We start from the raw sequence: 24,890 nt of genomic DNA on the forward strand, positions 1-24,890 counted from the left end.
CCTCCCCCTCCTCCCCTCCTCCCCTCCTCCTCCTCCTCCCTCCCCTCCTCCCTTCCCTCCTCTCCTCTCCTCCCTCCCCTCCTCTCCTCCTCCCCACCTCTCCTCCTCCTCCCTCCCCCCTCTCCTCCTCTCCTCCCTCCCCTCCTCTCCTCTCCTCCCCTCCTCCTCCCCACCTCTCCTCCTCCTCCCTCCCCTCCTCTCCTCTCCTCCCCTCCTCCCCTCCTCCCTCCTCTCCTCTCCTCCCCTCCTCCTCCCCTCCCCTCCTCCTGCTCCTTCTCCTCCCCTCCTCCCCTCCTCTCCTCCTCCCCCTCCTCTCCTCCTCCCCCTCCTCTCCTCCTCCCCTCCTCTCCTCCTCTCCTCCCTCTCCTCCCCTCCTCTCCTCCCCTCCTCTCCTCCTCCCCCTCCTCTCCTCCTCCCCCTCCTCCATTGAAGGGAAACTTCACCCATTTCCATTAAGTTTTGTATCGTTAGAAACCCACTCATATTTTTGAATGGTCGTGCATCATACTTATGTTCTGGAGCGACTGGAGAGATCCGTATCGATCTCCAACACTTCCTGTTTAAGATCACGCAATATGACGATTTTTGCGTAGAAGTAAATAGGTAGTGTAAGAGGGGAGGATTCTCGTAAGACTACAAGCGCTAGTCCCACCCCCTATAGGGGTGGGACCCACTGACGCTACAGACCTATTAGAGCAGTGCCAGTGGGTGGGACTTCACCAGCAGAAACTAACATCCACAGCGTCTGAAGCTAACAGAGGCTGTTGATAAAAATGAAGTACAATGGCGGAGGGTACTGGATCTGACATAGAAGATGGCACCATGCAAAGTTCACCATTTCAAAAGAATACAAACAAGGACTAATTCACTAAGTTCACCAACTAATACTCGTCACTAGAAATGTTGTGTGAAATGATTTTCAAGCAGTATTGCGGTATCAGCTTGGTAGAGATGGAACAGCGAGGTGTCCGATAGGCGGAGATCTAGATCAGCGGGAGTGGCCAGTGAAGCTGTGCATGCTTGGTGCATGGTGGGAGTTGTTGTCTTCAATCCACAAGCGCCAAAAAGTCACTTTCTGCCTTTTCTCGGTCAAGACAGCACAAAATTTGATTTTTTTTTTTATTATTCGACTACATATAGGACCCAATTTCAATACATATTCATGCCTCCACCGGTGAAATGCTCCTTTAACATGTGGATGGGTCCATGTTAATTGATTGATTGATCAGAGGTGTGTGTGTGCTTGATCTCCCCGTCATAACGAGTCTGTTTCAGGGGTCACGTTTCCCGCCTCGCTTTACAAATTAGAAAACAGAATTTAAACATTTGAGTATGAAAACATGTTGCCCATATTTCATCTAGTGCATGTGTGTGTGTGTGTGTCTGTGTGTGTGTGCGTGTGTGTGTCTCTGTGTGTCTGTGTGTGTGTGTGTGTGTGTGTGTGTGTGTGTGTGTGTGTGTGTTTGTGTCTGTGTGTGTGTGTGTGTGTGTGTCTGTGTGTGCGTGTCCTCAGACCTCCATCGCAGCCTCTCCGTCCCGGTCACGGTGTACGTGGAGGACACCGACTCGGTGGACTCTCTGGACCTCAGCCTCTCGCTGGACCTCCGGCGCCACAGCCCCGCCCCCGGCGGCGAGGACACGCCCCCCTCCGGCAGCTTCCTGCTGTAATGCGCGCTGCTTCCTGTTTTCATGACCTTATGATCTAGTCGAATGTCAACAGTTATGTTTTTTTGTAATCTTCTAATTTGAGTACTTGTGCATACGTGTAGTGCTGTCAGGTGTGTGTGCGTTGTGCCTCCCCCTGGTGCAGGGTAAAGTGTGCGTTGTGCCTCCCCCTAGTGGCAGGGTAAAGTGTGTGTTGTGCCTCCCCCTGGTGGCAGGGTAAAGTGTGCGTTGTGCCTCCCCCTGGTGGCAGGGTAAAGTGTGCGTTGTGCCTCCCCCTAGTGGCAGGGTAAAGTGTGCGTTGTGCCTCCCCCTAGTGGCAGGGTAAAGTGTGTGTTGTGCCTCCCCCTGGTGGCAGGGTAAAGTGTGTGTTGTGCCTCCCCCTGGTGGCAGTGTACAGTGTGCGTTGTGCCTCCCCCTAGTGGCAGGGTAAAGTGTGTGTTGTGCCTCCCCCTGGTGGCAGTGTACAGTGTGCGTTGTGTCCCAGGTGCCCCTGGCTCCGCCCCCTGTAGTTGTGTAGTTGTGTAGTGTAATGCGGGGTTGTGTGGGTGAGTCCCCAGCGCCCTGGCTCCGCCCCCTGTAGTTGTGTAGTTGTGTAGTGTAATGCAGGGTTGTGTGGGTGTGTCCCCAGCGCCCCTGGCTCCGCCCCCCTGGCGCCCGGCTCTCCGGCGGCGGCGGGCGAGAGCCCCGGTCTCTTCCTTCTGCGTAAGGACAGCGAGCGTCGTGCCACGCTGCACCGCGTGCTGAGCGACCACATCGGGCCCGTGGTCGCACACGTCCAGGACGCCCTGCCCACGGTAACACAACTCAACACAACCTCAACACAACTCTATTAACACAACGGCCTGCCCGCGGTAACACAACTCAACACAACCTCAACATAAATCAACACAACCTCAACACAACTCTATTAACACAACCTCAACACAACCACAACCTCAACATAACATGTTGATAACATACTCTACCATATATAGAACATACTGTAACATGTATAGAACATACTGTAACATGTATGGAACATACTCTACCATATATAGAACATACTGTAACATGTATAGAACATACTCTACCATGTTTGGAACATGCCCTACCATATATAGAACATACTGTAACATGTATAGAACATACTCTACCATGTTTGGAACATACCCTACCATATATAGAACATACTGTAACATGTATGGAACATACTCCACCATATATAGAACATACTGTAACATGTATGGAACATACTGTAACATGTATGGAACATACTCTACCATATATAGAACATACTGTAACATGTATGGAACATACTGTAACATGTATGGAACATACTCTACCATATATAGAACATACTGTAACATGTATGGAAAATACACTAACATGTATGGAACATATTCTACCATATATAGAACATACTGTAAGATGTATGGAACATACTGTAACATGTATAGAACATACTGTAACATGTATAGAACATACTCTGCCATGTATGGAACATACTGTAACATGTATAGAACATACTGTAACATATATAGAACATACTGTAACATGTATAGAACATACTTTAACATGTATAGAACATACTCTACCATGTATGGAACATATTGTAAGATGTATAGAACATACTGTAACATGTATGGAACATACTGTAACATGTAAAGAACATACTCTACCATGTATGGAACATACTGTAACATGTATAGAACATACTGTAACATGTATGGAACATACTCTACCATATATAGAACATACTGTAACATGTATGGAACATACTGTAACATGTATGGAACATACTCTACCATATATAGAACATACTGTAACATGTATGGAACATACACTAACATGTATGGAACATACTCTACCATATATAGAACATACTGTAACATGTATGGAACATACTGTAACATGTATAGAACACACTGTAACATGTATAGAACATACTCTACCATGTATGGAACATACTGTAACATGTATGGAACATACTCTACCATGTATGGAACATACTCTACCATGTATAGAACATACTCTAACATGTATAGAACATACTGTAACATGTATAGAACATACTCTACCATGTATGGAACATACTGTAACATGTATGGAACATACTCTACCATATATAGAACATACTGTAACATGTATGGAACATACACTAACATGTATGGAACATACTCTACCATATATAGAACTACGTAACATGTATGGCACATACTGTAACATGTATAGAACACACTGTAACATGTATAGAACATACTCTACCATGTATGGAACATACTGTAACATGTATAGAACATACTCTACCATGTATGGAACATACTGTAACATGTATAGAACATACTGTAACATGTATGGAACATACTGTAACATGTATAGAACATACTCTACCATGTATGGAACATACTGTAACATGTATAGACCATACTGTAACATGTATGGAACATACTATTACATGTATAGAACATACTGTAACATGTATAGAACATACTCTACCATGTATGGAACATACTCCACCATATATAGAACATACTGTAACATGTATGGAACATACTCTACCATGTATGGAACATACTGTAACATGTATAGAACATACTGTAACATGTATGGAACATACTGTAACATGTATAGAACATACTCTACCATGTATGGAACATACTGTAACATGTATGGAACATACTCTACCATATATAGAACATACTGTAACATGTATGGAACATACACTAACATGTATGGAACATACTCTACCATGTATGGAACATATTGTAACATGTATAGAACATACTGTAACATGTATGGAACATACTGTAACATGTATAGAACATACTCTACCATGTATGGAACATACTCCACCATATATAGAACATACTGTGACATGTATGGGACATACTGTTACATGTATAGAACAAACTGTAACATGTATGGAACATACTCTAACATGAATGGAACATACTGTATCATGTATGGAACATACTCTAACATTTATGGAACATACTGTCACATGTATGGAACATACTGTCAAATGTATAGAACATACTGTAACATGTATGGAACATACTGTAACATGTATAGAACATACTGTAACATGTATATAACATACTCTACCATGTTTGGAACATACTCCACCATATATAGAACATACTGTAACATGTATGGAACATACTCTAACATGAATGGAACATACTGTATCATGTATGGAAAATACTGTAACATTTATGGAACATACTGTCACATGTATGGAACATACTGTCAAATGTATAGAACATACTGTAATATGTATGGAACATACTGTAACATGTATAGAACATACTCTACCATGTTTGGAACATACTCCACCATATATAGAACATACTGTAACATGTATGGAACATACTCTAACATGCATGGAACATACTGTAACATGTATGGAACATACTGTAACATGTATGGAACATACTGTAACTGTATATAACATACTGTAACATGTATGTAACATACTGTAACATGTATGGAACATACTGTAACATGTATAGAACATACACTGACATGTATAGAACGTACAGTAACATGCATAGAACATACTGTAACATGTATGGAACATACTGTAACATGCATGGAACATACTGTAACATGTATGGAACATACTGTAACATGTATGGAACATACTGTAACATGTATATAACATACTGTAACATGTATATAACATACTCTACCATGTATGGAACATACTGTAACATGTATGGAACATACACTGACATGTATAGAACGTACAGTAACATGCATAGAACATACTGTAACATGTATGGAACATACTGTAACATGTATAGGACCTTACTAACCCCGACGGCGTGGCTCCACTAATGCTGTTGTAGCTTGGTGGGGGGTCTGTGCTGACGGCGGATCACATCCTGCACCTGATTGGCTGCCTGCGGGACCACATCCGCTCCCCCGACCGGAGGGTCCTGACCTGCAGTCTGCTGGAGCTGCGAGCCGCGCTGCTGGCCGCCGCAGTACCGGCCAGCAGCCTGCAGGCCGCGCTGTTCAGCTTCCAGGACGCCGTGAGTTTAACTAAAGGATTTAATGAGGATTAGATTGAGTACAGTGGAATCAGAGCATTGCAACGGTCCGGTTTAAACTAGTTAGGAAGCCGGTTGTCATCGTTTATTTTTTAGGATTATAACTTTACGAAGTTTACCGAAGCAATTCAGATTAGGGTCAGGGTTAGCTCTGAGCGCCACCATGCCGATAAAAGCTATTTTAATAGGTAGCTTTATAAGTATTTAAAACCCTAGGCTATGGAAATTAGGGTTAAGGTGAGCTAAATACACGTCATTACCAAAGTGGGATTTTAAACGATATGTTGGTGGGGGGGGGGGGGGGCTTTACCTCTCAAAAGAGTTGATCACTTCCTGTCCAGGTCAAGGAGGGAAGTAGATCTCTTTCTAGTAGACCCATTTGTACCTGTTTCTACTTCTCCCTGTTTCCACCTGTTTCCACCTGTGTCTACCTGTTTCTTCTGTTTCTACCTGTTTCTACCTGTTTACCCCTGGTTACCCCTGTTTCTACCTGTTTCCACCTGTTTTCAACTGTCTGTTTCTACCTGTTTCCACCTGTTTCTACCTGTTTCCACCTTGTACCACCTGTTTCTACCTGTTTCTACCTGTTTCTCTGCCCAGGTGAAGAAGGTTCTCCGCCAGCAGCAGGTCAAACCTCACTGGATGTTTGCTCTGGACAACCTGCTGAGACAGGCCGTTCAGGAGGCCATCACCGTGCTGCTGCCAGGTACTCACGCTGTCACTCAATTACCCTGTCACTCAATCACCCTGTCACTCAATCACCCTGTCACTCAATCACCCTGTCACTCAATCACCCTGTCACTCAATTCAGCTTGTTACCAAGTTCACATTCACCCTGACACTTGGTTCACCCTCTCGCCCTTGCTCCCTCCCTCCCTCTCCCTCCCTCTCCCTCCCTCTCCCCCCCTCCCCCCCCCTCCCTCCCTAGAGCTGAAGCTCCAGCTGCAGTCGTCCTTTGAGGGTGAGGAGGCGGGCTCTCCCCCAGAGCATCTCGGCATTCCCGCCTCCGGCCCGGAGGCGGAGCAGGACGCCGCCTGCCAACCCCCGGAGACGGGGGACCCGGACGGTCACCATGACGACAGCAGTGGTCACCATAACGACCACCTCCCCTCCTGTCCGCTGAGCCTCCAGCTGGCCGAGCTTCGGCAGGAGACACAGAGGTGAACGAGAACCAGCCGGTTCACTGCTCCTCCCCTCCTCTCTCCTCCCCTCCTCTTTCCTTGGCTCCTCTCTCCTCACCTCCTCCCTCCTCCCCCCTCCCTTCCTCTCTCCTCCCCTCCTCTCTCCTCACCTTCTCTCTCCTCGGCTCCTCTCTCCTCCCCTCCTCTCTCCTCCCCTCCTCTCTCCCCCCCCCCCCCCCCATCCTCCCCTCCTCTCTCCTCCCTTCCTCTCTCCTCCCCTCCTCTCTCCTCCTCTCCTCCCCTCCTCTGTCCTCCCATCCTCTCTCTTCACCTCCTCTCTCCTCACCTCCTCTGTCCTCCCCTCCTCTCTCCTCCCCTCCTCTCTCCTCACCTTCTCTCTCCTCGGCTCCTCTCTCCTCCCCTCCTCTCTCCTCACCTCCTCTCTCCTCTCTCCTCTCTCCTTTCTCCTCTCTCCTCATATCCTCTCTCCTCTCTCCTCGCCTCCTCCCCTCCTCTCCTCTCTCCTCACCTCCTCTCTCCTCCCCTCCTCTCTCCTCACCTCCTCTCTCCTCTCTCCTCCCCTTCTCTCTCCTCACCTCCTCTCTCCTCTCTCCTCACCTCCTCTCTCCTCTCCTCCTCTCTCTCCTCACCTCCTCTCTCCTCACCTCCTCTCTCCTCTCTCCTCAGCTCCTCACCTCCTCTCTCCTCACCTCCTCTCTCCTCCCCTCCTCTCCTCTCCTCTCTCCTCTCTCCTCACCTCCTCTCTCCTCAGCTCCTCTCTCCTCTCTCCTCACCTCCTCTCTCCTCCCCTCCTCTCCTCTCTCCTCCCCAGGCTCCTGAACCAGCTGACGGAGAAGGAGACGGAGTACCAGGACCTCCTCAGAACCTCGGTCCAGAGGAAGCACCAGGAGATACAGGTCCTGAAGACCTGCTCCACCTCCACCAGCGACGCCTCCTCCTTCTCTACAGGTGACCCCCTCCCCGCTCTGGAGGATCAGAGGAGCGAGGCCGCTGCGTACCGCTCGTGTCAGCCACAGAGCCAGGTCACTTGTCCCTGTACCCTCACTGAGCCTCCCTGGTGTCCCCTCTCTGCAGACGGCCCGCTGGCTCCTCAGGTGGACTGTCCTGCTCCTGAGGACCAGGCCCTGGTCCGCTGGCTCAGAGCGGTCCCTGTAGACCAGGACACGGTCCACAAGGTGACCCTCAGCTCCATGCCCGTGTGGAGACACTTCTGTCCACTGCGTCTTCAGACGGTGGGCTAAAAGATCAGCAGCAGATTGGGGTTTGTCCTCAAGCTGTGGTTTAGTGGTGGTTTAGTGGTGGTCTGGTGGGTTCTCACTGTGGTTTAGTGGTAGTCTAGTGGTGGTTTAGTGGTGGTTTAGTGGTGGTCTAGTGGTGGTTTAGTGGTGGTTTAGTGGTGGTCTAGTGGTGGTTTAGTGGTGGTTTAGTGGTGGTCTAGTGGTGGTTTAGTGGTGGTTTAGTGGTGGTCTGGTGGGTTCTCACTGTGGTTTAGTGGTAGTCTAGTGGTGGTCTAGTGGTGGTTTAGTGGTGGTTTAGTGGTGGTCTGGTGGGTTCTCACTGTGGTTTAGTGGTAGTCTAGTGGTGGTTTAGTGGTGGTTTAGTGGTGGTCTAGTGGTGGTTTAGTGGTGGTTTAGTGGTGGTCTGGTGGTGGTTTAGTGGTGGTTTAGTGGTGGTCTAGTGGTGGTTTAGTGGTGGTTTAGTGGTGGTCTGGTGGGTTCTCACTGTGGTTTAGTGGTGGTTTAGTGGTGGTCTAGTGGTGGTTTAGTGGTGGTCTAGTGGTGGTCTGGTGGGTTCTCACTGTGGTTTAGTGGTGGTTTAGTGGTGGTCTAGTGGTGGTTTAGTGGTTGTCTGGTGGGTTCTCACTGTGGTTTAGTGGTGGTTTAGTGGTGGTTTAGTGGTGGTTTGGTGGTGGTCTGGTGGTGGTTTAGTGGTGGTTTAGTGGTGGTTTAGTGGGTTCTCATTGTGGTTTAGTGGTGGTTTAGTGGTGGTCTAGTGGTGGTTTAGTGGGTTCTCACTGTGGTTTAGTGGTGGTTTAGTGGTGGTCTAGTGGTGGTCTAGTGGTGGTTTAGTGGTGGTCTAGTGGGTTCTCACTGTGGTTTAGTGGTGGTTTAGTGGTGGTCTAGTGGTGGTCTAGTGGTGGTCTGGTGGGGTCTCACTGTGGTTTAGAGGTGGTTTTGTGGCTTCTCACTCTGGTTTAGTGGTGATCTAGTGGTGGTCTAGTGGTGGTCTAGTGGGTTCTCACTGTGGTTTAGTGGTGGTCTAGTGGTGGTCTAGTGGTGGTCTGGTGGGGTCTCACTGTGGTTTAGTGGTGGTCTAGTGGTGGTCTAGTGGGTTCTCACTGTGGTTTAGTGGTGGTTTAGTGGTGGTCTAGTGGTGGTCTGGTGGGGTCTCACTGTGGTTTAGAGGTGGTTTTGTGGCTTCTCACTCTGGTTTAGTGGTGATCTAGTGGTGGTCTAGTGGTGGTCTAGTGGGTTCTCACTGTGGTTTAGTGGTGGTCTAGTGGTGGTCTAGTGGTGGTCTGGTGGGGTCTCACTGTGGTTTAGTGGTGGTCTAGTGGTGGTCTAGTGGGTTCTCACTGTGGTTTAGTGGTGGTTTAGTGGTGGTCTAGTGGTGGTCTGGTGGGTTCTCACTGTGGTTTAGTGGTGGTTTAGTGGTGGTTTAGTGGTGGTTTAGTGTTGGTCTAGTGGTGGTCTAGTGGGTTCTCACTGTGGTTTAGTGGTGGTCTAGTGGTGGTCTAGTGGTGGTTTAGTGGTGGTCTGGTGGGGTCTCACTGTGGTTTAGTGGTGGTCTAGTGGTGGTCTAGTGGGTTCTCACTGTGGTTTAGTGGTGGTTTAGTGGTGGTCTAGTGGTGGTCTGGTGGGGTCTCACTGTGGTTTAGAGGTGGTTTTGTGGCTTCTCACTCTGGTTTAGTGGTGGTCTAGTGGGTTCTCACTGTGGTTTAGTGGTGGTTTAGTGGTGGTCTAGTGGTGGTCTAGTGGTGGCTTAGTGGTGGTCTAGTGGGTTCTCACTGTGGTTTAGTGGTGGTCTAGTGGTGGTCTAGTGGTGGTTTAGTGGTGGTTTAGTGGTGGTCTAGTGGTGGTTTAGTGGTGGTCTAGTGGGTTCTCACTGTGGTTTAGTGGTGGTTTAGTGGTGGTCTAGTGGTGGTCTAGTGGTGGTCTAGTGGTGGTCTAGTGGTGGTTTAGTGGTGGTCTAGTGGGTTCTCATTGTGGTTTAGTGGTGGTCTAGTGGGTTCTCACTGTGGTTTAGTGGTGGTTTAGTGGTGGTTTAGTGGTGGTTTAGTGGTGGTTTAGTGGTGGTCTAGTGGTGGTTTAGTGGTGGTTTAGTGGTGGTCTGGTGGGTTCTCACTGTGGTTTAGTGGTGGTTTAGTGGTGGTCTAGTGGTGGTTTAGTGGTGGTCTGGTGGGTTCTCACTGTGGTTTAGTGGTGGTTTAGTGGTGGTTTAGTGGTGGTTTAGTGGTGGTCTGGTGGTGGTTTAGTGGTGGTTTAGTGGTGGTTTAGTGGTGGTTTAGTGGGTTCTCATTGTGGTTAGTGGTGGTTTAGTGGTGGTTTAGTGGTGGTCTGGTGGGTTCTCACTGTGGTTTAGTGGTGGTTTAGTGGTGGTCTAGTGGTGGTTTAGTGGTGGTCTAGTGGTGGTTTAGTGGTGGTCTAGTGGGTTCTCACTGTGGTTTAGTGGTGATCTAGTGGTGGTTTAGTGGGTTCTCACTGTGGTTTAGTGGTGGTTTAGTGGTGGTCTAGTGGTGGTTTAGTGGGTTCTCACTGTGGTTTAGTGGTGGTTTAGTGGTGGTCTAGTGGTGGTCTAGTGGTGGTTTAGTGGTGGTCTAGTGGGTTCTCACTGTGGTTTAGTGGTGGTTTAGTGGTGGTCTAGTGGTGGTCTAGTGGTGGTCTGGTGGGGTCTCACTGTGGTTTAGAGGTGGTTTTGTGGCTTCTCACTCTGGTTTAGTGGTGATCTAGTGGTGGTCTAGTGGTGGTCTAGTGGGTTCTCACTGTGGTTTAGTGGTGGTTTAGTGGTGGTCTAGTGGTGGTCTAGTGGGTTCTCACTGTGGTTTAGTGGTGGTTTAGTGGTGGTCTAGTGGTGGTCTAGTGGTGGTCTGGTGGGGTCTCACTGTGGTTTAGTGGTGGTCTAGTGGTGGTCTAGTGGGTTCTCACTGTGGTTTAGTGGTGGTTTAGTGGTGGTCTAGTGGTGGTCTGGTGGGGTCTCACTGTGGTTTAGAGGTGGTTTTGTGGCTTCTCACTCTGGTTTAGTGGTGGTCTAGTGGGTTCTCACTGTGGTTTAGTGGTGGTTTAGTGGTGGTCTAGTGGTGGTCTAGTGGTGGCTTAGTGGTGGTCTAGTGGGTTCTCACTGTGGTTTAGTGGTGGTCTAGTGGTGGTCTAGTGGTGGTTTAGTGGTGGTCTAGTGGTGGTTTAGTGGTGGTCTAGTGGGTTCTCACTGTGGTTTAGTGGTGGTCTAGTGGTGGTCTAGTGGTGGTCTAGTGGTGGTCTAGTGGTGGTTTAGTGGTGGTCTAGTGGGTTCTCATTGTGGTTTAGTGGTGGTCTAGTGGGTTCTCACTGTGGTTTAGTGGTGGTTTAGTGGTGGTCTAGTGGTGGTTTAGTGGTGGTCTGGTGGGTTCTCACTGTGGTTTAGTGGTGGTTTAGTGGTGGTCTAGTGGTGGTTTAGTGGTGGTCTGGTGGGTTCTCACTGTGGTTTAGTGGTGGTTTAGTGGTGGTTTAGTGGTGGTTTAGTGGTGGTTTAGTGGGTTCTCATTGTGGTTTAGTGGTGGTTTAGTGGTGGTTTAGTGGTGGTCTGGTGGGTTCTCACTGTGGTTTAGTGGTGGTTTAGTGGTGGTCTAGTGGTGGTTTAGTGGTGGTCTAGTGGTGGTTTAGTGGTGGTCTAGTGGGTTCTCACTGTGGTTTAGTGGTGATCTAGTGGTGGTTTAGTGGGTTCTCACTGTGGTTTAGTGGTGGTCTAGTGGTGGTCTAGTGGTGGTTTAGTGGGTTCTCACTGTGGTTTAGTGGTGGTTTAGTGGTGGTTTAGTGGTGGTCTAGTGGTGGTCTAGTGGTGGTTTAGTGGTGGTCTAGTGGGTTCTCACTGTGGTTTAGTGATGGTTTAGTGGTGGTCTAGTGGTGGTCTAGTGGTGGTCTGGTGGGGTCTCACTGTGGTTTAGAGGTGGTTTTGTGGCTTCTCACTCTGGTTTAGTGGTGATCTAGTGGTGGTCTAGTGGTGGTCTAGTGGGTTCTCACTGTGGTTTAGTGGTGGTTTAGTGTTGGTCTAGTGGTGGTCTAGTGGGTTCTCACTGTGGTTTAGTGGTGGTTTAGTGGTGGTCTAGTGGTGGTCTAGTGGTGGTCTGGTGGGGTCTCACTGTGGTTTAGTGGTGGTCTAGTGGTGGTCTAGTGGGTTCTCACTGTGGTTTAGTGGTGGTTTAGTGGTGGTCTAGTGGTGGTCTGGTGGGGTCTCACTGTGGTTTAGTGGTGGTTTAGTGGTGGTCTAGTGGTGGTCTGGTGGGGTCTCACTGTGCTTTAGTGGTGGTTTTGTGGCTTCTCACTCTGGTTTAGTGGTGGTCTAGTGGGTTCTCACTGTGGTTTAGTGGTGGTTTAGTGGTGGTCTAGTGGTGGCTTAGTGGTGGTCTAGTGGGTTCTCACTGTGGTTTAGTGGTGGTCTAGTGGTGGTCTAGTGGTGGTTTAGTGGTGGTTTAGTGGTGGTCTAGTGGTGGTTTAGTGGTGGTCTAGTGGTGGTTTAGTGGTGGTTTAGTGGTGGTCTAGTGGTGGTCTAGTGGGTTCTCACTGTGGTTTAGTGGTGGTTTAGTGGTGGTCTAGTGGTGGTTTAGTGGTGGTCTAGTGGGTTCTCACTGTGGTTTAGTGGTGGTTTAGTGGTGGTCTAGTGGTGGTCTAGTGGTGGTCTAGTGGTGGTCTAGTGGTGGTCTAGTGGTGGTCTAGTGGTGGTTTAGTGGTGGTCTAGTGGTGGTCTAGTGGGTTCTCACTGTGGTTTAGTGGTGGTTTAGTGGTGGTCTAGTGATGGTCTAGTGGTGGTCTAGTGGGTTCAAACTGTGGTCTAGTGGTGGTCTAGTGGTGGTTTAGTGGTGGTCTAGTGGGTTCTCACTGTGGTTTAGTGGTGGTCTAGTGGTGGCTTAGTGGTGGTCTAGTGGGTTCTCACTGTGGTTTAGTGGTGATCTAGTGGTGGTTTAGTGGGTTCTCACTGTGGTTTAGTGGTGGTTTAGTGGTGGTCTAGTGGTGGTTTAGTGGTGGTCTAGTGGGTTCTCACTGTGGTTTAGTGGTGGTCTAGTGGTGGCTTAGTGGTGGTCTAGTGGGTTCTCACTGTGGTTTAGTGGTGGTTTAGTGGTGGTTTAGTGGTGGTTTAGTGGTGGTCTAGTGGTGGCTTAGTGGTGGTCTAGTGGGTTCTCACTGTGGTTTAGTGGTGGTTTAGTGGTGGTCTAGTGGTGGTCTAGTGGGTTCTCACTGTGGTTTAGTGGTGGTCTAGTGGTGGTTTAGTGGTGGTCTAGTGGGTTCTCACTGTGGTTTAGTGGTGGTTTAGTGGTGGTCTAGTGGTGGTTTAGTGGTGGTTTAGTGGCGGTCTAGTGGTGGTCTAGTGGTGGTCAAGTGGGTACTCACTGTGGTTTAGTGGTGGTCTAGTGGTGGTCTAGTGGTGGTCAAGTGGGTACTCACTGTGGTTTAGTGGTGGTTTAGTGGTGGTCTAGTGGGTTCTCACTGTGGTTTAGTGGTGGTTTAGTGGGCTCTCACTGTGGTTTAGTGGTGGTCTAGTGGTGGTCTAGTGGTGGTTTAGTGGTGGTCTAGTGGGTTCTCACTGTGGTTTAGTGGTGGTGTAGTCGGTTCTCACTGTGGTTTAGTGGTGGTTTAGTGGTGGTCTAGTGGTGGTTTAGTGGAGGTCTAGTGGTGGTCTAGTGGTGGTTTAGTGGTGGTCTGGTGGGGTCTCACTGTGGTCTAGTGGTGGTTTAGTGGTGGTCTAGTGGGTTCTCATTGTGGTCTAGTGGTGGTTTAGTGGTGGTTTAGTGGTGGTTTAGTGGTAGTCTAGTGGTGGTCTATTGGTGGTTTAGTGGTGGTTTAGTGGTGGTCTAGTGGTGGTTTAGTGGTGGTCTAGTGGGTTCTCACTGTGGTTTAGTGGTGGTTTAGTGGTGGTCTAGTGGGTTCTCACTGTGGTTTAGCTGTGGTTTAGTGGTGGTCTAGTGGTGGTTTAGTGGTGGTCTAGTGGGTTCTCACTGTGGTTTAGTGGTGATCTAGTGGTGGTTTAGTGGGTTCTCATTGTGGTTTAGTGGTGGTTTAGTGGTGGTTTAGTGGTGGCCTAGTGGTGGTTTAGTGGGTTCTCACTGTGGTTTAGTGGTGATCTAGTGGTGGTTTAGTGGGTTCTCATTGTGGTTTAGTGGTGGTCTAGTGGTGGTTTAGTGGTGGTTTAGTGTATCTTCTGACCCAGGTGTGTTTGTCTCTCCCAGCTGCTCCACCATCACTTCTCCCTGGACTGTCTGCTGGAGGACTCCTGCAGAGACGACCTGGTGTACTGCGGCATAAGGTGGCAACACACAGACACTCTGATCAGAGGACCGCCTCTCTGCTGGTCGCTATGGTAACCACCCCATCTTGTGTCGCATCGCTAGGGGCGGGATGCTGTGCCGCGTCTGGGCGGCGGTCACGACGGCCAGGAACGCCGGTCTGAGCACCATCAGGGAGGAGAGCAGGAGGGCAGTGTGTTGAGGAGCCAGGGGGAGGAGCCAGGACCAGGGGGAGGAGCCATTAGAGCCACGCCCACAGCGACAGCAGCAGCTGTGGTGAACAGGGCGGTCACGACGGCCAGGAACGCCGGTCTGAGCACCATCAGGGAGGAGAGCAGGAGGGCAGTGTGTTGAGGAGCCAGGGGGAGGAGCCATTAGAGCCACGCCCACAGCGACAGCAGCAGCTGTGGTGAACAGGGCGATTACGACGGCTGCTTCTGACTGGTGTTGGGGGGTCAGGACGGTCCCTCCCCTCGGGGTGCCCTGGGTGAGAGAGCAGTGCATTGTGGTCCTTTAGTCTGGTAGCTCTGGGCTCAGCTTATTGACAACATGGAGAGCAGGAGAAGCTTTATACTTCAGATGTCATATATTTCAAACGGAGAGGTAGTTTTCTATGAGGTTATGGTTGTTTTTCTGTCAATAGTTGACCTTTTGGTTTCTATTCCTCAGGGTATGGGTTTCAAAATTGACTTTCAAACTGTTTTTATTCTGTCTGCCTGAAAGATATATTTGATTGCAGTTCTGTAGGGCAGGAGCTTAGTAATTAATTATTATTTCTTAACATGTGATTGTTATTGCAGGTTTTAAAGACAACATCTTCTGTTTTGCCAAAGGTTACATTTATTTGTCACACCAAACCATGGATGTCCAGAGAGAAGGGATCCACGAGACTTAGAGACTTAGAGCAGAAGGGATCCACCAGACTTAGAGACTTAGAGCAGAAGGGATCCACCAGACTTAGAGACTTAGAGGAGAAGGGATCCACCAGACTCAGAGACTTAGAGGAGAAGGGATCCACCAGACTTAGAGACTTAGAGCAGAAGGGATCCACCAGACTTAGAGACTTAGAGCAGAAGGGATCCACCAGACTTAGAGACTTAGAGCAGAAGGGATCCACCAGACTCAGAGACTTAGAGCAGAAGGGATCCACCAGACTCAGAGACTTAGAGCAGAAGGGATCCACCAGACTCAGAGACTTAGAGCAGAAGGGATCCACCAGACTCAGAGACTTAGAGCAGAAGGGATCCACCAGACTCAGAGACTTAGAGCAGAAGGGATCCACCAGACTCAGAGACTTAGAGCAGAAGGGATCCACCAGACTTAGAGGAGAGAGTGATCCCTCTGCTGCCCCTGACTGACAGCTGTCTGCTGGTTACCATGGGGACACGTTTAGGTACTGAGTTTTACGACGGTCTTCGGTCTACTGGTGGTCCGAGGTTTTCTACGTCTCGATGTCTTTAGGAACCAAAGCATGTTGTCAATAAAGATTAATACTGAAACTATGAGAATCACTGGGATGTTCTGTGTTTCACACACACACACACACACACACACACACACACACACACACACACACACCCACACACACACACACACACACACACACACACACACACACACACACACACACACACACACACACACACACACACACACACTAAGCGACATACTGCCCCCCAGCGGCCAGGCTCAGCCACTGCAGCTGTCGTGGATTTGTAGCTCGCTGCACGCTACCCCACCGGGGGACTGGGTCATGTGTCATGACATGGGATGCATTGGGACATTTGGTTCTTCATGGGGGGCTATTCAGTGGTTTCCTGGCATCAACCTTGAATAGGTTTTGTGAGTATGATACTAAATAGCATATTTATGTTTAACATACTACTTGTATGTGACTTTGGCCCGGGTTAAACTTTGCATATAGAATACCTCATGAGTGAGTTCAAAGGGTTTGACCTGACGGAGTAGTCGGTGTGTGTGTCCAGGTATTCAACATGACTCAGGGGGCTACATGTGAGCGTGGTACCTTACACACAAGTTTTACATCCTTGCTCTACAATTCTCAGTACTATTTTTAAAGGCATCTTATCCTATCTCTTTTTGTTGTGTACGGGGAATGGGTTAACCTGATGATTGCTGCTGCTTGGCACTTGTTTCTAAGAACATCCTTACTTTACTGACAACGATATATTGTTTTTCTCTTTCTTCTGACGAATGTACTTATTGTAGGTTGCTGTGGATACAACGTCTAACGCCCTGAGTGTAGATGGTTCCAGCTGACCTGGCATGGGGGGGTGTGTAGGGGCTGAACCGAGCCTAGGGTTGTCCTGAGTGCTGCTCCTCAACAGGACTGGGGGGGTTATCAAAGAGTAGCTCGTCCTCAGAGCTGGAGCTGGCTGGTGTGTGGTTGTGTGTGGTGGCGTTGTGTGTGGCGGTTTTGTTATGTGTGGTGGTTTTGTGGTGTTGATGTGTGGTAGGCGGTCTCCAGTCCGATGCTACGGCAGTGAGCCAGCCGTGTCCGGCGTCTCTGGGGGGATTTGTCCGGTCAGCTCTGTTTATATTTGCTCAGTAAGAACCGAGGCATCACTGAGGATCAACCTTCTGCTCACACTGATCCGCTGTGACAGCCTGCTCTGCTGCTCTGGATCAACCTTCTGCTCACACTGATCCGCTGTGACAGCCTGCGCTGCTGCTCTGGATCAACCTTCTGCTCACACTGATCCGCTGTGACAGCCTGCTCTGCTGCTCTGGATCAACCTTCTGCTCACACTGATCCGCTGTGACAGCCTGCTCTGCTGTTCTGGATCAACCTTCTGCTCACACTGATCCGCTGTGACAGCCTGCTCTGCTGCTCTGGATCAACCTTCTGCTCACACTGATCCGCTGTGACCGCCTGCTCTGCTGCTCTGGTCAAGCTGATATCATGTCTGATGAAACAGGCCTGGGTTTAGACGGCTCTGGACAGCAGCTGTACTCAGTGTTTACCCTACACGTCCGTTAACTAAGGCACGGCTGAACTACTGGACTGCTCCTGAGCGTAGTGTCCCCTCATCGCTGGCTTCTCTTTCTCCGATGTGAGTCTTCCGAGCCCTAAGGAGGATTGAGCGCTGGGAATCAGAGCCGAGCCGGGGCTCAGAGACGAGCCGGGCTCAGAGACGAGCCGGACTCAGAGACGTTCCGGGGCTCAGAGCCGAGCCAGGGCTCAGAGACGAGCCGGTTCAGAGACAAGCCGGACTCAGAGACGAACCGGGCTCAGAGACGAGCCGGGCTCAGAGACGTTCCGGGGCTCAGAGACGAGCCGGGTTCAGAGACGAGCCGGGCTCAGAGACGAGCCGGGGCTCAGAGACGACCCGGGCTCAGAGACGATCCGGGGCTCAGAGCCGAGCCGGGGCTCAGAGACGAGCCGGGGCTCAGAGCCGAGCCGGGGCTCAGAGCCGAGCCGGACTCAGAGCCGAGCCGGACTCAGAGCCGATCCGGGGCTCAGAGACGAGCCGGGCTCAGAGACGTGCCGGGCTCAGAGACGAGCCGGGCTCAGAGACGAGCCGGGGCTCAGAGACGAGCCGGACTCAGAGACGAGCTGGGCTTCCACTTCCTTTCAGAATGGTTTGGTCGCATTGCCTTCCCAAAAAGTTTGATCTGCATGTTTTTTTTTATTGGTAGGAAGTTATAATTGGCAAATTAATTAGACTTTTTAATCATGTTATAGTGCTTTCAGCTGCCTTGGTCACCATATAGCACTAACATTCCCATCATACACTTGTTTGTCTTATTTTAGTATTTTTATTTAATCTACTTTGGTAGTCAAGCCTTAACAATTTAATTTCCCTGGTTTTGGATTAATAAAGTAAATCTTATCATACAATCATCTACACCTTGTTACTATTTTATGTCACATCATCCTTATCGTCGCTACAATTACAATAAAATAATTGATGTGGCATATTTCTTCTGAATTGGGTTTTTTGGTAATAAAGTCCTGGAATAGACCTTGAAACATGCCGTTATTAAGCTTTACTCTGATGGATGTAATATCGTGTATTACCTCCGAGCGTCCAGCAGAGGGCAGCACAGTGCTGTGACCCGGTAAACAAAGGAATAAATATTAAGATTCAAGGACATGCTCGCCCTTAATGAGAGATGTTATCTCATAACCCTCCATCATGTAGAACCCTTCATCATGTAGAACCCTTCGTGATGTAGAACCCTCCGTCATGTAGAACCCTCCGTCATGTAGAACCCTCCATCATGTAGAACCCTCCGTCATGTAGAACCCTTCGTCATGTAGAACCCTTCGTCATGTAGAACCCTCCGTCATGAAGAACCCTCCGTCATGTAGAACCCTCCGTCATGTAGAACCCTCCGTCATGTAGAACCCTCCGTCATGTAGAACCCTCCGTCATGTAGAACCCTTCGTCATGTAGAACCCTCCGTCATGTAGAACCCTTCGTCATGTAAAACCCTTCGTCATGTAGAACCCTTCGTCATGTAGAACCCTTCGTCATGTAGAACCCTTCATCATGTAGAACCCTTCGTCATGTAAAACCCTTCTTCATGTATAACCCTCCATCATCCAACGCAGGCTGTAAACTTCTGTCAGAATGCTTCTTGGGGAATGACATCAAATAAAATGTAAATAGTTGTTTTATTGTAACACTTAACACTTAACACTTGCTAAGCTGACTTTATGATACATTTTTAGGAACTCAAATGATTGTCCTACTCTGGTGTTTATATCTTCATTGTTAAATGCACTTACTGTACGTCGTTTTGGACAAAAGCATCATAAATGTAAGGTAACATTATTTGGCCGGACCTTAACCCCTTCCTATTGGGAACGGTTCTCCTGTCCTAGGATGGGCTGTCACCCTATAGAAGAGGTCTGATCCTGTTGAGGCCTGTATGGATGTTGTTCCTTTAATTCCTTTACTTCAACTCCCCCTCCAAGGGGAGTTACTTCAAAATGTGACTAGCAACTCTGGCGTAAACTAAGCCTAAGGGAGTGATTAGTCACATCGATATCCTAATATGACCAATGTTTGTGTGTGTGTTTTCTCCATTCAATGATTGCTTGGGTCAGCGTCACGGCAACGTTCCTATGATTGAGTTGTGGTCGAGCCGGACGGTTCTTAAGTGAGCCATCCGTCGTCCGGGCTGTGATGTCACCGTGATGTCACTGTGATGTCACTGTGATCCACGGCCTCCCAGCGGCCGGGTCCCAGCGTGGACGCATCACAGCAGACGCTCTCGCTGTGACACACACAAACACGCACACAGATGCTCACACAAACACGCACACAGACACACATACAAACACACACAGACCGACACACACAAAAACAAGCACACACACAGATGCCCACACAAGCACACACACAGACGCTCACACAAACACACACAAACACACACACAAAGACAATCACAAAAACACACACACATACACAAACACACACACATCTCTGAAGGCTAGCGGTTAGCTTCCTGTTGAGCGCGCCGCTGCTAGCTGTTGCCCCAGAAGCTAACCGGCTCCACATCAGTCCTCATCCCTTCATACTCGCAGTCATTCAGCTGCCGGTTAAAGCTGCTCTCCTAAGCCCTGCTTCCCCCCATTCCCCAAACTATTTGACCCTCTTGAATCTCTTTCTGTCTATCCTTCAAACTATATATTTCAAACCCTCTCTGTTCCTTTACATCTCGATCTGTCCCTCTCGTCTCTGTCCTTCAGTTCAGGAATAGTTTCGGGCCCTTGGAATTATTTTAATATCAGACAGACAGACAGCCAAGGGAAATATTCCCCAATGTAATAGAAACTTCTTATATATATAAATAGTCGTAAGTTCTTGGTGGAAGGATGGAGGGATGGATGGATGAAGTGATGGTTGGATGAACAGAGATCTGATGGGCTCACTGAGGTGATAACCGGAGGGTGGAGTGGATGGATGCATGGATCCTCTCTCTCTCTCTCTCTCTCTCTCTCTCTCTCTCTCTCTCTCTCTCTCTCTCTCTCCCTCTCCCTCTCCCTCTCCCTCTCTCTCTCTCTGTTCCCCTCCCTCTCTCTCTCTCTCTCTCTCTCTCTCTCTCTCCCTCTCCCTCTCCCTCTCCCTCTCCCTCTCCCTCTCCCTCTCCCTCTCCCTCTCTCTCTCTCTCTCTCTCTCTCTCTCTGTTCCGCTCCCTCTCTCTCTCTCTCTCTCTCTCTCTCTCTCTCTCTCTCTCTCTCTCTCTATATTACACCTCTACCTCTCTCTTATCTATCAGCTCCACAGCCTCTTCTCTCCATCACTCTGTTTTCCCTGCCTATTAACTCCCTACATCTCTCTAACTGTGCTTGTGTGTGTGTGTGTGTGTGTGTGTGTGTGTGTGTGTGTGTGTGTGTGTGTGTGTGTGTGTGTGTGTGTGTGTGTGTGTGTGTGTGTGTGTGTGTGTGTGTGTGTGTGTGTTATTACTAGCTCTTCATTTGGTAATAAACCTGTAATGGATAACATGTTGCTTTTGTCCTGACATGAACATATTACTTTGGTTGTGAGAGTTAAACAAACGCTCCACTTGACTAAGCCTGTTCTCCTTTGAATCCCGGTGCTTAGTTACAGCAGTCCAATCCCACGTCTTCAAACAGGACCAACCACATGAGGTGCGTCTAAAACAGGATGTTGAACAAAGTGTGGTTAGATGTTTGTGTTGTGAGGCGCAGCCACCACCGTCTGTCTTCACCTGCTGTTCGCTCAGCGATTTGTCCACAGAAATATATTTAGAAAATGTATGAAAACATTCAAAGCAAACAACCATTTAAGATGGCCCATCAGCCTTTATTACTTTATCCATAAAGCTCATTTAGAGACTTCCTGTGGCCAATCAGGCACTGAGCTCAATCCCCAGACATCCACAAGTCCACCCCTCAGCCTAATCTGGTTGCTGATAGGACGATCAGAGAACCAGTCCCTGATTCACGGAGTCACTACCCAATGCCTTATCAGAGGTTACTCTGGTGCATTCCGCCCCGCCCACAAAGGGGGTCTTCTGGCCGGACCCCGACGACGGCAATCTGGACACGCCCCCCTGTATCCCGGGTAACCCCCCTGAAAACAGGGGCCCCTGGCCCCCGAGGGCCAGCCTCTGAGCAGACACTTACCCTGGGGCCCCAGACACTAACCAAGGGCCCCTAGACACTTACCTAGGGGCCTCTGAACAGAGTGTTCAGCGGGGCCCCCAGACAATTACCCAGGGCCCCCCTGACACTAACCCAGGGGCCCTGACACTAACCCAGGGGCCCTGACAATACCCCAGGGGCCCCCAGACTAACCCAGGGGCCCTGACACTAACCCAGGGGCCCTGACACCAACCCAGGGGCCCTGACACCAACCCAGGGGCCCTGACACTAACCCAGGGGCCCTGACACTAACCCAGGGGCCCTGACACTAACCCAGGGGCCCTGACACTAACCCAGGGGCCCTGACACTAACCCAGGGGCCCTGACACCAACCCAGGGGCCCTGACACTAACCCAGGGGCCCTGACACTAACCCAGGGGCCCTGAGCAGGGTGCTCGCGGGCCCCCAGACGGCACGCGGCTGCCTGCTGAAATGAGATCTGTTTCAATTACAGGAACATGGAGCGGGAGCGAGGCGAGGACGGATCCGTCAGTCTTAACAACGTCCAATTAAAGGAGGGCAGCTCTGCTATTATTGTTGGATTAGAATAACCAGGGCAGGTACCCCCCCAACCCCCCCCACCCCCATCGCCGATCACCCGTGAAATGAGTACAGCTGACACATAATAATAATTCATACATCCACACACTCTGTATAATTTGGTTTGGCAATTATGGGATGTATTTTTTCCGAAGCCATGGAGGCATGTGGGATAATGCGTGGATGCGTGATCATGGTCTGATGTGTTTCCTGTATCAGACTCTTCCCTCCTGCGCAGCAACATGTCATTAATGTGCGGTTCCCAGTGTGGCTCCTTTCTGTGTCTGTTTCACAGCTTACTTGTGATTCTCTTCTGATAAACGGGGCGCTGCTCATCTCATCCTCATCTCTTTGGGGACGCGTCGTGTCCGGGGTAATGGCGTGTGAAGGCCCCCCCTCGTGAAAAATACTTTACTGGATTCTGGGAAGCTGAACTTTTCCGAGAGTTGTTCTTGTAACGGAGAAGAGATGAATAGGGAGCTGGAGCGCGGCTGGAGCGCGGCCGGCGGCGTCGGAGCGCTGAGCGGAGCGTTCCCAGGCGGCCCGACGCTCCGGGAGAACAGAGGAATACGCTCCGACCGCTCCGACCGATCGATGCCGACGAATGTTGGCTCGTCCAGGTCTCGGGGAGAGCGGAAGGAGCGGCGTTCACTCCCCAGCGGCGAGACCGCAGCGCTGTAGAGCGCCTCGCCGCACCACGGGAGCGGAGACCCTCCCAGCCCTGAGGCTCTGCACCTCATTACCCTCCCAGCGCCTCGCTGATGGAGACAGACCCCCCCCCAGAACCTCTCCTAGCGGAGGGAGAGCCTCCATTCATACCCAGGGGTCGCTGCTGCAACATCTGGAAACCAAACGAGTCCGTGTGTGTGCTGGTCGACCACGTCTGGCTCTGTCTCTGTATCCACCTCCTCCGGTGGAGGTTGTGTTCAGGGCCGTCCCTCCAGAACTGTGTGGGGGTCCAAGTTCTCCGAGCCATGGGGGGTGCCCTCACCACAGACACGCAGGGTAAACCTCCAAGTGGTTGAGCGGGAGTGGCTCTGTGGAGCAGCAGCTGCTCCTCCACGCTGAGGACGGGTTCAACACAGAGGGAGAAGTCTCCCCCTAGGGATTAATAAAGTAACTTCTCTATCTCCTCTGTGCTTCCTCCCTCTCCCACTCTCCCCCTCTGCCTCTCAACCTTTATGTATGTCAAGTAGAACTAAACAATGCCACGTATCAACCCAACACACAGACTCATTCTGAGAGGAAGCGTCTGATCTCCAGGATCTGCACAACTACATGTTTACTCTCTCTCTCTATAGAGAGAGAGAGAGAGAGAGAGAGAGAGAGAGAGAGAGAGGGGGAGAGAGAGAGAGGGGGAGAGAGAGAGAGAGAGAGAGAGGGGGAGAGAGAGAGAGGGGGAGAGAGGGGGAGAGAGAGAGAGAGAGAGAGAGAGAGAGAGAGGGGGAGAGAGAGAGAGAGCGAGAGAGAGAGAGAGAGAGAGACAGAGAGAGAGAGAGAGAGAGAGAGGTTCTGTTCAGGAGTGAAGGGTCTTCTATCTGAGGATCCAGCATCACGTTCCCACCTCTCACAGCGGTCTGATTCTAATTGGCGGCGGTCAGACTCTCCTTCTTCTCTCTAGTTTTTCTCCTCTGATTATTGGGATTCTGTTAAATTGGAGATATTTTACTTCCATCCTCCTGACAGGGCATAATCGATCAAACGATGCCCAGACATGATATAAAGGTTAGATTCGCTGTCCGTTGTCTAGCCTGTTGTCTGTATTATTTCAGCCACCTCTAGCTGTTAGATTATTATGGGCTTGCAGATGTAAATATTCAGAGCTAGGTCTTTAACTTGTAAAATTAGTAAAAACACACGCACGCACACACACACACACACACACACACACACACACACACACACACACACACACACACACACACACACACACACACACACACACACACACACAAATGCTACCACTGCTAAATAGTGCATAGAATATATCTGTTTTACATTTCACTGGTAGAATCCCCCCCATGGATTTGTGCAACCCCCCCCCCGTCCCCTACTAAATGAGTCTGACACGCCACTGACCCCCCCCCCCCCCCCCAGGACAGGAGGAGCAGAGCAGGGGGAGGTGCAGAGCATTGTGGGCTCTGTTGTCCCTCCTGTGGGAGCAGAGTGGAGCAGAGAGCAAATGTGGCCCTGGGGCTCGGGTCTGTCAGCCGACCTAGCGCCAGCCTGATTTCATGCTTGACATCGCGGCAGTGGAGGTATTCCACCACCAGGGTGTCGTGCCGCTTGCCCCCAGCAGGGGGCGCTGTGTGTTTGCCATAAACGCGACCAGCGGCTCCGTGAAACGAGCTCAGCAAAGGGGACTGAGAATGGAACAGGAAATTGCAAAATGAAGGTGAGTTTGGGAGTGAAATGATGCTGGCAAGAGATCGGGCGGACATGGGGAAATGACAGCGGAGTAAAAAAAACAATTTGAAGTGAAGCGATTGATTTAGCCGATCTACGGCAGGTAGAGGCCAGGTGATGGAGGAGAGAGGGGAGGGAAGGAAGGAGAGGGGAGGGAGGAGGTGACAGAGGGAGGGAGGAGGTGAGAGAGGGAGGGAGGGAGGAGGAGACAGAGGGAGGGAGGAGGTGACAGAGGGAGGAGGTGACAGAGGGAGGGAGGAGGTGATAATAGAATGACAGAAGGAAACCAATATGGGAAACAACATGGAAAGATAAAGTTGGTATAGGGCGCTACCCTTAGATCAGATAAAGTTGGTATAGGGCGCTACCCTTAGATCAGATAAAGATGGTATAGGGCGCTACCCTTAGATCAGATAAAGATGGTATAGGGCGCTACCCTTAGATCAGATAAAGATGGTATCGGGCGCTACCCTTAGATCAGATAAAGT

The 24,890-nt window shown here is 50.0% G+C and overlaps 1 protein-coding gene across 1 annotated transcript in view; it reads left to right on the forward strand.

Moving 5' to 3' along the window:
- Positions 1 to 15,815, forward strand: part of si:ch211-1i11.3 (mitogen-activated protein kinase kinase kinase 5) — a 35,783-nt gene extending 19,968 nt beyond the window's left edge. The window contains exons 20-28 of the mRNA XM_056592803.1: positions 1,514 to 1,664; positions 2,294 to 2,459; positions 5,496 to 5,681; positions 6,300 to 6,405; positions 6,628 to 6,859; positions 7,653 to 7,789; positions 7,916 to 8,016; positions 14,259 to 14,335; positions 14,421 to 15,815. Of these exons, the coding sequence (XP_056448778.1) occupies positions 1,514 to 1,664; positions 2,294 to 2,459; positions 5,496 to 5,681; positions 6,300 to 6,405; positions 6,628 to 6,859; positions 7,653 to 7,789; positions 7,916 to 8,016; positions 14,259 to 14,335; positions 14,421 to 14,517 (1,253 nt within the window). The 3' untranslated portion in view covers positions 14,518 to 15,815. The remainder of the gene's footprint in view (positions 1 to 1,513; positions 1,665 to 2,293; positions 2,460 to 5,495; positions 5,682 to 6,299; positions 6,406 to 6,627; positions 6,860 to 7,652; positions 7,790 to 7,915; positions 8,017 to 14,258; positions 14,336 to 14,420) is intronic.
- The last annotated feature ends 9,075 nt before the right edge of the window (positions 15,816 to 24,890 follow it).

This window comes from Gadus chalcogrammus, chromosome 6 (assembly GCF_026213295.1).
Source record: "Gadus chalcogrammus isolate NIFS_2021 chromosome 6, NIFS_Gcha_1.0, whole genome shotgun sequence".
Classification (NCBI taxonomy): Eukaryota; Metazoa; Chordata; class Actinopteri; order Gadiformes; family Gadidae; genus Gadus; species Gadus chalcogrammus.